Source organism: Sceloporus occidentalis, unplaced genomic scaffold (assembly GCF_023333645.1).
Source record: "Sceloporus occidentalis isolate IW3139 unplaced genomic scaffold, rSceOcc1.0.p SCAF_123, whole genome shotgun sequence".
Classification (NCBI taxonomy): Eukaryota; Metazoa; Chordata; class Lepidosauria; order Squamata; family Phrynosomatidae; genus Sceloporus; species Sceloporus occidentalis.
Window position 1 is genome coordinate 318,751 of NW_028317103.1, and position 12,191 is coordinate 330,941.

General features: G+C 43.4%; 1 protein-coding gene across 1 annotated transcript in view; it reads right to left on the bottom strand.

Annotated features, from left to right (window-relative positions):
* LOC149282077 (glutaminyl-peptide cyclotransferase-like) overlaps positions 1-12,191 on the bottom strand; it is a 64,034-nt gene that overhangs the window by 9,827 nt on the left and 42,016 nt on the right. The window contains exons 2-3 of the mRNA XM_089498631.1: positions 2,963-3,241; positions 2,230-2,241 (exon numbers count right to left, since the gene is read on the bottom strand). Of these exons, the coding sequence (XP_089354757.1) occupies positions 2,230-2,241; positions 2,963-3,241 (291 nt within the window). The remainder of the gene's footprint in view (positions 1-2,229; positions 2,242-2,962; positions 3,242-12,191) is intronic.

Consider the following 12,191-nt stretch of genomic DNA (forward strand, 5'->3'; position numbering starts at 1 on the left):
TGTCATTTTAACCCGTGTGTGTCACCTTGTGTGTCTGTAACAAGGCCAAACATTTAAAAGGTATGTAAACTCTTGGTCAGGGACAGAGTGATCAATAAGCAGGGCTCCTTTGCTCTGTATTGCTGATCTTAGTACCTGTGATCAGCCAGCAGGGTGGGCTCATCAGCGGTCACATGAGGGTCTGGGTAGACTCTCTTGGTACTTTTTTATTGTCAATATTGTTGCCGGTTGGGTGTTCTCAATTACTCAGGTGCACATACCAAAGCATGTATTAGTATGTCCTCGGTCATCGAGGGCCTGTTTTATAAGACCTAAAGGGTCACCTAAGGGTCAATATAGCCCCAGCAGTTTCCATAGCACTGTTACAGTAGGGAATACAGACAATTTAATATAACATCAACAGACAATATAACAGTGGCACAGAAGTAGAAGATGGCTTTTCTCTTGCAAGTTTACAATTATTAGGTGGTTGCTGGGGTGGGGTAAGAGAGTAGGACTGCTTGGAAGGGGTGAGTTGATTGTAGTGACTATGGTAAGAGTCTGCTGTAATGGTCTGTTCATGGTTTCATGAGATGGATATAGGTCTGCTGTCCATACCTGCCTCAAAGTGTGTCTCCAGAGAACAATTAAAATTGTAGCACCCAGGTGGCAGGGAGCGGAGGAGATAGGAGCGCCGAGCAGTTGCTCATGGAAAGGTTTTCAGCAACCGCTAAGCGTCCCTCTGTATCCTCTGATCCCTGCCGCCGCCCTCCTCGATGCTGCACTGACTGCGTTAGTGGGAGCACAAGGCCTCCGTCTCGGTCAGAGTGCCGTCAACTTCATGCTGGACGGCAAAATATGACGTCATCTTCCGAGGTTCACTTTGGCACAGTGCAATATTGAAATAAAGAGGAGCACACAGGGGAGAGATAATAAGAGGAGAAAGAAAGGTGGCAGTTCCCATGTGTGCAACCTGATGTGATATTGGGAGTTATGTTGTACCATAGTTAGTGTCTGGCTCGATATATAGTGATAGGAGTTAGGGTGTATCACTGTCAATGCCTGGCACAGTATATAGCAATGGGAGATATGCCATACCACCGTCTGTGTCTAGCTTGCTATAATGATAAGAGATACACTGTACCCCCTCAGTGTATGGATTACTATATAATGACAGGAGTTATACTTTTGTGGTTGTCAGGGTCCACTCTCTGCTCCCTGAACCATGGCTGAATCATACATCAAGCTAATACATCTGCTACCACTAGTGGCCACCCTCCTCCCTCTGGAGTGAGCTGAACCTGATTATCAGGTACAGCTGCGCCTCATGAACTGAGTGAAGCCTGCCTTTATAAGACCTGCCCTGCCCATCAGTCAGGGCCTTGGCATTGTAGTTGTAGGACTGCCTTTGCTCTGAGCGGCTACCTGTACCTGAGCTTGCGCCTGAATCCGTGCCTGAGCCTGAACCCGTGCCTGAGCCTGAACCCGTGCCTGAGCCTGAACCCGTGCCCGTTCCTGTACCCGTGCCTGAGCCGATACTCGTGCATGATCCAGTACCCGAGCGTAAGTCCGTACCCGTGCATGAACCTGTACCCGTGCCTGGCCTAGCGGTACTCCGTTCCCGTCCGCCCTGCCAGTGGGCCTCCGTTCCCGTCCGCCCTGCCAGTGGGCCTCCGTTCCTGTCCGCCCTGCCAGTGGGCCTCCGTTTCCGTCCGCCCTGCTAGTGGGCCTCCGTTCCCGTCCGCCCTGCCAGTGGGCCTCCGTTCCCGTCCGCCCTGCCAGTGGGCCTCCGTTCCCGTCCGCCCTGCCAGTGGGCCTCCGTTCCCGTCCGCCCTGCCAGTGGGCCTCACCTGTACCTGTACCTGTGCCTGAACCTGCCTGTGGGCTTACCTGCCAGTGGGCCCGCACCCGAGCTTGTACCTGAGCCTGAACCTGCCTGTGGGCTTACCTGCCAGTGGGCCTGCACCCGAGCCTGCACCTGCACCCGAGCCTGCGCCTGCACCTGCACCTGCACCCAAGCCTGTACCTGCCTCAGCTCCCGTCTCTCTGCCTCAGCTCCCAAGCCTGCACCTTCCTCTGCTCCCGTCTCTCTGCCTCAGCTCCCGAGCCTGCACCTTCCTCTGCTCCCGTCTCTCTGCCTCAGCTCCCGTCCTTTCCAGTTCTGCTACTCTGTCTGTACCTATCTCTCTGTCACCATGCATAAAGGAGTACAGACAGAGTCCCCCATATCCCCTGCACATGGACTCCTACCAGACCTGCTTGCTCGGGTCCTGACAGTGGTTGTGGTAATGGAAGTTGTGGTATACCACTCAGGCCATATATATATGGCCGTTATACTGTACCACTGTAAGGCTCAGTACAAATTGATGAGTTATGCTGTACCACCCTCCTACAATGCTACAACTTCAACATGCCCCTCCTCCCGCAGTCTGGGCACAAGCCGCAGCACAAGAGAGGCACTGAACATGTGCATCATTCTTTGCCCTTCCCTGCCACATTGCTGAAACACCAGGGAAGTAACATAATTATGCGCACAGCTGGCCTTGCATGCCCCCATTACGATACCCCCACTGCAAGGACACCCCAACTCTGGTAAGCAGCTGCAGGTATGTTATGCCTATAGTAGAAAAAGCTATGCTTTGCTCAATCCCAAGCTTTTGAAGCAGTCTATATGGTCTGTCATCAGATACCGTCCCTCAGTTCCATATTCTATACAGATGTAAATATAAAAGTACAATGAAAATGTATCAATCTTCAACCCAATATGACTTTTACGTATCTCCAAAAGCAACACTAAAAAGTATGTAAAAGTAAAAGTAGGTTAAAAAAATGTATAGCTAATTTTTTAATTGCTTGTGCATAAGAAGCCATTAATGGAGCTCCCATGTTGAAAGTCAACCGTCATTTTAATCTTTTTTTTTTTTTTTTTTTTTAAAGAATATCCGTTAGAAAAATAATTAATAAAAAAGGAAATGAAACAAACCTTTAATTGTTGTAAACGATGGTCTAGGACTCGTGCTACTTCTAAAATCATCGCACAAGGAACAGCAGAGTCAGTTGCACCTATAAACACTTTGCGATCCCATTGCGGACTGAAGTATTTTGAATCATAATGGCAAGCAAGAACCAAATGACGCTCTGCAGTAGGATTAAGAGTACTGATAATGTTGGAGAATGTCACATATCCATAAGGAGTTTGACTTTCAAAAGAATCTTCCTCTATCAACCATCCCGTCAGTCTTTGTAAACGTTGCTTTATGTGCTGTTGAGGAAAATAAATAAATAAATAAAAAAAAATATATATATATATATAGACACAAACACACACACACACACACACACACGTATACATTGGTATTGTTGCTCAAACAAATGTGCACAAATAAATCCATGATAAATGTGAGGCTCCAACACAACAAAAATCCATTGTCTGAACACCATGAAAGCACCTCCATATAAATACAAGTTTTTTTTGAGCGCCCATACCAGTGCCAGGCGCATACCCCACTTCCCAGGGCAGTCGCTTCTGGCTGATATAGGCTACTAGGTGCTCGTGGCCATAGTCCCCCACCTGGCTCAGAGCTGCTCTCAACCCAAACATGGAGGCATCTCTGGCTTGAGAGTCAGTCCTGTAGACCTGAGCCAGTCCAACACCATTGTGTTCCTTCCAGGTATCACTGTAGATCACAATGTCATCCAGCTATGCGCGGGCACTGTCCTGGAGCCCATCGAGGAGCTGATCCACCATCAGCTGGAAGGTTGCCGGGCATTCTTCATCCCAAAGGGCATAACCTTAGACTGGTATAAGCCTTATGGGGTGATGAATGTCAACTCCAGCGGAATCTGCCAGTAACCCTTGCAGAGATCTATGGTTGCAAGAAAGTTACCCCAGCCAATGCCATCTAATAGTTCATGTACTCGGGGCATAGGGTAAGAGTTAGTCCTGGCCCAATTATTAGCTTTGTAGTAGTCCACACAGAAACCGATCTTACTGTCCCGCTTTGGTACAAGTACTACTGGGTAAGCCCATGGACTATTGGATAGCTCAATGACTCCTAAATCGAGTATTTCTATTAGTTTGCGGCGCATCCCTTCCCTTACTTCTCCTGGCACCCAGTAAGCAGGCTGTCACAGAGTTCCCTGCCCTGGAGTCTCTACTCTATGTACCGCTTTATCTCGCCCTGGATGGTCTGGTAGGGGAGGGCTCTTGAGTCGGGAGTGCAGACAGCAGCTATCTCATCTAGCATGTTCACATGAAAGGTTCTCTGGATCCATTGATCAGAACGTTTGGCTACCAGGTATGTGGTATCACAAATCTGCAATGTCTCCATGTTTGTAAGGGGAATTGCCTCTTGAGTAACACACCGACTTTTATGCACACAGTAATCTTGATAAGAACATGATCCCAGAATTCCATGGCCATGGCTAGGAAACCCCAGTCTTCAGATGACGAGGGAAAACCAGGGTTTCCGAACAAGGTTCCTCTTTGGAACAACCCCAGCCTGCGCCCTAAATGAGTCCAACTTATCCTCAAAAGGGCGCTCAGATAGGGCAACAGGCAACTCTAGCAATCATACTCAAAGTTCCGCGGTTATTCCCACAGGGACCAGTCACCAAACAGTGGGGAAACATGCTTATATTGATAAAATTACATTAAAATCACTATAAATTGCCTTTACCGGCCTATATCCATGACAAGTAGTCTAACTAAAAAGCCACAGTCGATCGCTTTCTAAGCTCGTTCATCCCCATGATGTGCCAGGCACGTTGTCCGTTGTCATGAACTTTTCTGTGGTGTAGCTTGCACGTCAGATGTTATCAAGGGTTTCAAAACAGCTTAAAAAAGCTCCATGGTGGCAGGCCTGCAGGTCTCATCAAGCTGTGGTAGACTGATGTCTTCACTTGAACGGACACTAGAAGTGTCACATATAGGTTCAATGTCTGAGGCACATAGCATGTCATCGGACACTGACAGAAAAAGTGTATGCCAACTCGGTGTATACAGTTTAGCCACTTATTGTATTTACCAGTTGATATAAAAGGTTCCATAAGCAGAATATATCTCAGATGGTACAATAATCATCTTCCACACAGTGCAAAAAGAATCAACTTAGAGGCGATTATTCCCCTTTCCTGCGAATAGTGTACCTATGTAAACTATATATTGTTTTTGTTTTTTTTCAAGTAGATAGAAGGCTTTCTTTTGATACTATATAGTTAGATAATTAGCTGAAAATTTAGGATGAGAAATATGAGAAACAAATTTTAGTAAAACTAGCGAAAATTAGGGGAAAAAAAACCATTTATTTTTTTTATATATATTTTCCCCTCTGAATCCTCACAAAATTAGGTAAAGTGACGGAAAATCCCCTCCTAATTTGTCAATTCAGGTGTCCTGATTTCAGAAACACCTCATTTATATAGAATTTCCTACTTTCCCAGCACTTATAGGAACATACTATAAAGGTGTGCATTATTTTTTTTTCAAAGCCGTAGAATTGTATACATTAGATATGATGGGATTGAAACTCTAATTTTAAACAAATAAACCAAAAATACCCATAAAAGTATATATTTCTGTAAAGCAACCCAAAATCAGGAGTATTTGGGCACTCTTTATGCAGCTATACGGCCACAGAAATTATTTCCTGCACTTTTTAATTAAATTTCATTGCACGGGGTATATGTTACAGCAGAAAAACCCAGCCAAAATTGTTTAGCTGCATCTCCTCATTACGGAAATACCCCACAATCATAATTTTTTTTTTTCTAGAGGGCCATATCCATCCCTTACATATAGAACCCTATAGGGTAGTATTTCTCATACTTATGGCTTAACGGGTTTGGGGGTTGTTAACAGGGGCAGGGAGTTATACCTTTTAGATGTTGTGCTAGGGTAATGGGATGTAAGGGTTTTTTCTATTTTTTTATATATTATCTTTTTTATAACTTTCTTTGTATTTTTTATTTGTTGTATTTTTTTAAATTTCTTCACTTTTATCACTGCAGTACGGTTAGAGGTCCACTTAGCTCACTTTATTGTTTTTTTTTTATTTATTATATTTTTGTGTTTTATTTTAAAAAAAAAAAATCATTAACACTGCTTCTTTTTGTTTATTTTCTCAGCTTGTGAAAAGAGAAACATGTCAAACTTTGTGGTAGTACTGTCATACAACATACCAATATGTGTTGAGAAACGTCTCCTGAGTACAGTGATAGCACCTATGCATAAGGTTTGTCAGGTTGTTTGCATGCGGAATTCAGTTTCTAAACTTGGAAGTTTGACATGTTGAAAATTCTGCATCATGTCCTATTTGGGATATCATTGAAGCCGGCCAATCCAATTCACCCCATCAAACCATATACGTTTTAAAACACTGGACTGGAATATGTCAAACAACACACCAATCAGTGTTCAGCAACATCACCCGAGTACAGTGATAGTCTCCATGCATGGGTTTGTTGGATTGTTTTGATACTAAAAGGCCACATTTGGGACGTTTGCATTTCTCAAGTTGGAAATCTGACATCTCATGCAATTTCACCCACGTATCGTGGGGCCTGATAATGTGTTATCAGCTCAGGGAGATTAGCAAACGGTGTATGTAAAAAGCATAGCCAAAGACCCATCTGATGATAATTCCCATTCATTGTCATTAAAGAAAGGCGTAGGGAGCAACAAGTTGATTGCGTGTTTCATCAAATCCGCCATGCTTTAAAACAATGGGATTAGCAGGTTTAGCCCCATCTGCATGTGACACTGTTAGAGACGCACCAGGCTAATTCTTGCTTATCTAACCACTCCTTCTAGGCATTAGCCGTATGACAAATAATGTGGCCATTTCCCAGAATAACGAATAGTCATCAACATGTTCTGTTTTGTCATCTATGAAATTGTCTCAAAAACCATCTGACTTGGTGACATAAGCAACAGCCAGTGTCTAGTGTAGTGAATGTTCCAGTGCAACACTAAAGTTACAGGAGCGTGGTCAGAAATTTGTGTTGGGATATAAGGAAATAGTCTTTGCGGGAAAAGGAACCATGAACTCCAGAGACAAAATCAGATTTTTATTTACCCAGGGGTTCATCACCCTCCATGGATCTACTAAACTAAAATTAGCCTTCAACACTGCCACCTCTTCCTGAAACTGTACAGCGGGGCTGTGACGGGAATGTCCTGTACCCCCACTGGGTACACCTGCCAGATTATGCTTTTTTCTGCCCATAGCCACTAGGAATACAGAACTTCGGCATCAATGGCCATCTCTGGCCCCTCCCCAGGGCGTCAACATCCGCCAAGGTTTAGGAGGCGATCGTTGAACTTCAATGGTGTCGCTGAAATGCCTTCAGCAACACCGAACACGCACACCAGGACAAGTTATTTTGCCACTCGCAAGATGGCGGCGCGTCCACAGTCTCTTGTTGGAAATATGTTATCCAACCCAGGGGTCCACAATATATAAATGGAAATGCCTCTCAAGTGAGGCTCCCGTGACACTTCTACCCCCCAAAATATAGACTAACCAGGCACCAGACCTCCAGCCGATTGGTTCCTGCGTTAATCAAGCAGATGTTCCCACAGGTCCAGGGCTTGTACGGCCGCTGGGGAGCAATGTCATTCTCTCCAACTGGCGCTGGGGAGGGAGGACAGGTTCCTCCGATGCCGGAATTGGGGTCTGCCGGTGGGGAGATGGACCAGCTATCCCCATTTCCGGTCACGTAATCGCGGGAGCTTGCTTTCGCATCTGTGACGTCACTGAAGCCAGGAGGCTGCCCATACTTGCCGGTTTCCAGCCAGTTACCCTTGGTTGGCGTATACGTTGCTATTGCTCTGGCTCCAGTGGACTTTTGACCCGCCTTGTTTGACCCTGTGTTTGATTCCTGATTTGGCTCCACGGACATCTGAAGCTCAGACTGTTTACCTTGTTTTCTGCCTGCTGTACCCGATATTTGCTGGTCTGCTCAGCTAGCTTTTTCTCCTGTGTCAAGCTGTGCCAGTTTCTGCCCCTGGGATCCTCTCATCTCACCGTAACAGGTGACGGGCCATCTGCAACATTTTCCGGTTGCTCCCACTGCCGCTGGTGAGGGAGGACGGCTGCCCCTGCGGGGGAGTTTTAATTTTTTCCCTAAATTGATAATCACATTTTGAGGGATTGTCTTATAATTGAGCAAATATGGTACATCTCTCTTCTCTGGAGAAGACTATACACGTTACCCTATACCAAAGAGAAATTTCCTCTGTGTTGAATGACCTTGATGCTGAAAAGGCCTTTGGACATTGTCAATGGGACCTTGGGCCTCTGGCAAGAAAAGGGTTAAGCCCAATATGTACCGATTATAAGACGACCCCCCAAAATTTGAATATTAATTTAGGAAAAAAATAAAAAGCCTGAATATAAGACTACCCTATAAGAAAAAAGCTTTACAAGTAAATATTAATTCACATGTAAACTATTTTTCATATTTAATAAAAACTGTGATTGAGAAAAATGCATTTTTTATTTCCTTTTATTTGCCAACCTGCCCCCAGTTGTGCACATCTGCCCCCAGATATGCCTTATACCTCCTTATATGTCACTCTACCCCCCAAAAAATGCCTCATACCCCCCTATATACCACTCTGCTGCCAGATATGCCTTATACCCCCTATATGCAACTCTGCTTCCCAGATGTGCCTCTAGACCCCCTATATGCCACTCTGCCACCAAGATATTCCTTTTAGCCCCCTATATGCCACTCTGCCTCATGTCTGATGAATGTAAACTTTTCACTAGTGATCCAGACAGGTATGAGGAGTGTGCCACAAGCTGTCCAGACCAAGCTCTGGTTCTCCAAGGTAACACTCTGGGGGTCTGGCCTCTTTGAAACAACTGTGGGTTATCTATATTACATGGATCTTGGGAAATACCAAAGATAACTTCTAATATACAAGGAGAACTTTAACATCTGAAGTTCCTGCAAATATACATAGACTAGTAATTGTATGTTGGGATTTCTTGTGTTTCTCCCATTTTATTTTATGGATTGTTTTGCCAATTTGTAACCTTTATTTCTGTATGCCATTTTTTCCTAGATTTTTGGTACACAGCACTAGGAAAACTTTGTTTGGGTTAAGTGTTCAATTAGCTTTGGTATTTGTTCTGTAATATAAACCCACTACTTTGAAGAAAGCTATAAAAGGTAGAACACCTTCAAAAAGGCGTTTATTATATATTTCTCATTATCATCAACATGGCTTGACATACGCAAACATTTACAAATTGCATGAAGCTCACATGTTTTTCCATTTGGTTTGGGACTATAAAAAAAGCAAAACATCTTGGATTGTATAATATAAAAAAACTTGAAATGTAATGATACTGACCAATTTCTTTGCTTTTGGGTCAATCCAGTATACTTTAAATGTAACCAATACAATTGTTTGGATCTGGTGATAACAAACAATGTTGATCTTGTGTCTAACATTCAAGTGGGGGAGCACTTGGGTAATAGTGATCACAATATGATCTCTTTTGAAATAAACTCAAAAAAGAAATTGCCCATGGGGAATACTAAAACGTATAATTTTAAGAAGGCCAATTTCAATAAGATAAGGGCAGCTTTACAATTTATTGACTGGCAAAAACTCTTCAGGGATAAAAATACTGAGGAAAAATTGAGTATTTTCAAACAAATATTAGCAGGGTTCACTTCTCAGTATGTACCACTAGGAAAAAAATATACAAAACAAATTGAAACCGATGTGGCTTAGTGGGGACGTTAAGCAGGAAATTAAAAATAAGAAAATGGCTTTTACAGCGTTTAAATTAGACGAATCAGAGGCATCCTATATAAGATATAAGGAAGCCAATAAAGCATGCAAAAGGGTGATTAGATGGGCTAAACTAGAAAATGAGAGGGTGATTGCCAAAGAGAGCAAAAATAACCCCAAAAAATTAATAAATTCTAAAAAAACAAAAAATGAAAACGTAGGTTCATTAAAAACAGAGAGGGGAGTGTTGGTTAAGGAGGACCAGGAAAAAGCAGAAACTTTAAATGACTATTTTTCCTCTGTATATATTAAGGAGGAACCTATGGCAATGGATATACATAGGACCACTGAGAAAAATTATCGGTCAAACTGCGAGTGGATGGCTCAGGACAAGGTGCTGCAGCAACTAAAGAAAATTAATGTTAACAAAGCTCCGGGGCCTGACGGTATTTACCCACGAGTACTTAAGGAGCTGAGTCAGGAAATAAGTGAACCTCTGTTTCTAATCTTCCGGGATTCTTTTCTTTCAGGAATTGTACCAGAGGATTGGAGGAAGGCAGATGTGGTTCCTATTTTCAAAAAGGGTTCAAACTCTGTGCCTGGAAATTATAGACCTGTGAGCTTAACTTCCGTGGCTGGGAAAGTATTTGAAGGGCTGTTTAGGGATAATATTCAAGAATTCCTTGGGAAGAACAGTATTATTAGCAAAAATCAGCATGGTTTTATGAAACATAGGTCCTGTCAAACTAATGTAATTGCATTCTATGAAGAAGTAAGTAGAAGTGTCGATCAGGGTGTTGCAGTGGATGTAATCTACCGTATTTGCTCGATTATAAGACGAGGTTTTTTTCAGAGCAAATGCTCTGAAAAATACCCCTCGTCTTATAATCGAGGTCGTCTTCTAATCAGACCTCAAAATGTCCGCTGGGGCCAGGCTGCTTACCGGTGCTTTGGTCGCGAGCAGCAGGAGAACAGGAAGCTAGAAGAGTGTCACATAACTCTGCCTCCCCCCTCCTTCCTCTGGGGGCGGGGCCAGAGAAGTTGCTCGCACAGCTGGGCCCCTGCAGAAGTCCTCGAGTGAGAGATCTGCAGTTCAGGTAAGGGGGTGGGGGAGGGTTTTTGTGATTAATGTATGAAGTATGTGTGATTAATGGAATGAATGAGTATTTAAATGTTTGTGAATGAGAGTGTGTGTGATAGCATGGATGTGTAAGGGTGGTGGTGGTGGTAGTAGCATGGCATAGGGAGGCTGTACTCACACTCCTATCATCCCCAGGTTCCAGCATGTACTGGCTGCCTTGGCTTAATAAGAGTGTGATTGCTGTTAGCAGTTATATATATATATATACCTCCAGAAATGCATTTTAACCCCCCATATGCCACTCTGCCCCATGATATGCCTTTTAACCCTCTATATGCCACTCTGCCCCATGATATGCCTTTTAACCCCCTATATGCCACTCTGGCATATAGGGGGTTAAAAGGCATATCATGGGGCAGAGTGGCATATAGAGGGTTAAAAGGCACATCATGGGGCAGAGTGGCAAATAGGGGGTATAAGGCATTTCTGGGGGCAGAGTGGCAACCCTGGGGGCAGATGTGCATAACTGGGGGGGCAGGTTGGCAAATAAAAAAAATATATATTTTTCTCAATCATAGCTTTTATTAAATATCCAAAAATTGTTTACATGAATTAATATTTACTAGTAAAACTTTTTTTCCTATAGGGTCGTCTTATATTCCTAAATTAATATTTAGATTTTGGGGGGTCGTCTTATAATCAGGGTCGTCTTATAATCGACCAAATACGGTACTTGGATTTTGCCAAGTACGTTTGACACGGTTCCACACAATAGGTTAGTATTCAAACTGAAAGAAATTGGTCTAGATGTAAATTCTTGTTCTTGGGTAGAACATTGGCTTAGAGATAGAGAACAGAGAGTTATTATAAATGGTAAATTTTCAAGCTGGTCAAAAGTGGTAACCTGAGGGTTCTGTTCTGGGACCAATTTTATTCAACATATTTATAAATGACCTGGCAGTAAGCGTTGAAAGTCATGTTTCTGTGTTTGCAGATGACACTAAACTAGGTAAAGTTATACAGGGCGAGCAGGATATTACTGTGCTGCAGAGGGACCTAGATAGACTGGGGGACTGGGCACACAAATGGCAGATGAAATTCAATGTAGACAAATGTAAAGTTATGCACTTCGTGTATAAAAAGGGGCATCAAGTCGCGGGATAAAGATATAATTTTGCCTCTGTATAAATCAATGGTAAGACCGCACCTTGAATATGCTGTGCAATTTTGGGCACCTATTCTAAAGAAGGATATCATAGCACTAGAAAGGGTGCAGAGGCGGGCTACAGAATTAATAAAAGGAATGGAGCACTATAGTTATGAAGAAAGGTTAACTAATTTAGATCTGTTTAGTTTAGAAAAACGTCGCCTCAGAGGGGA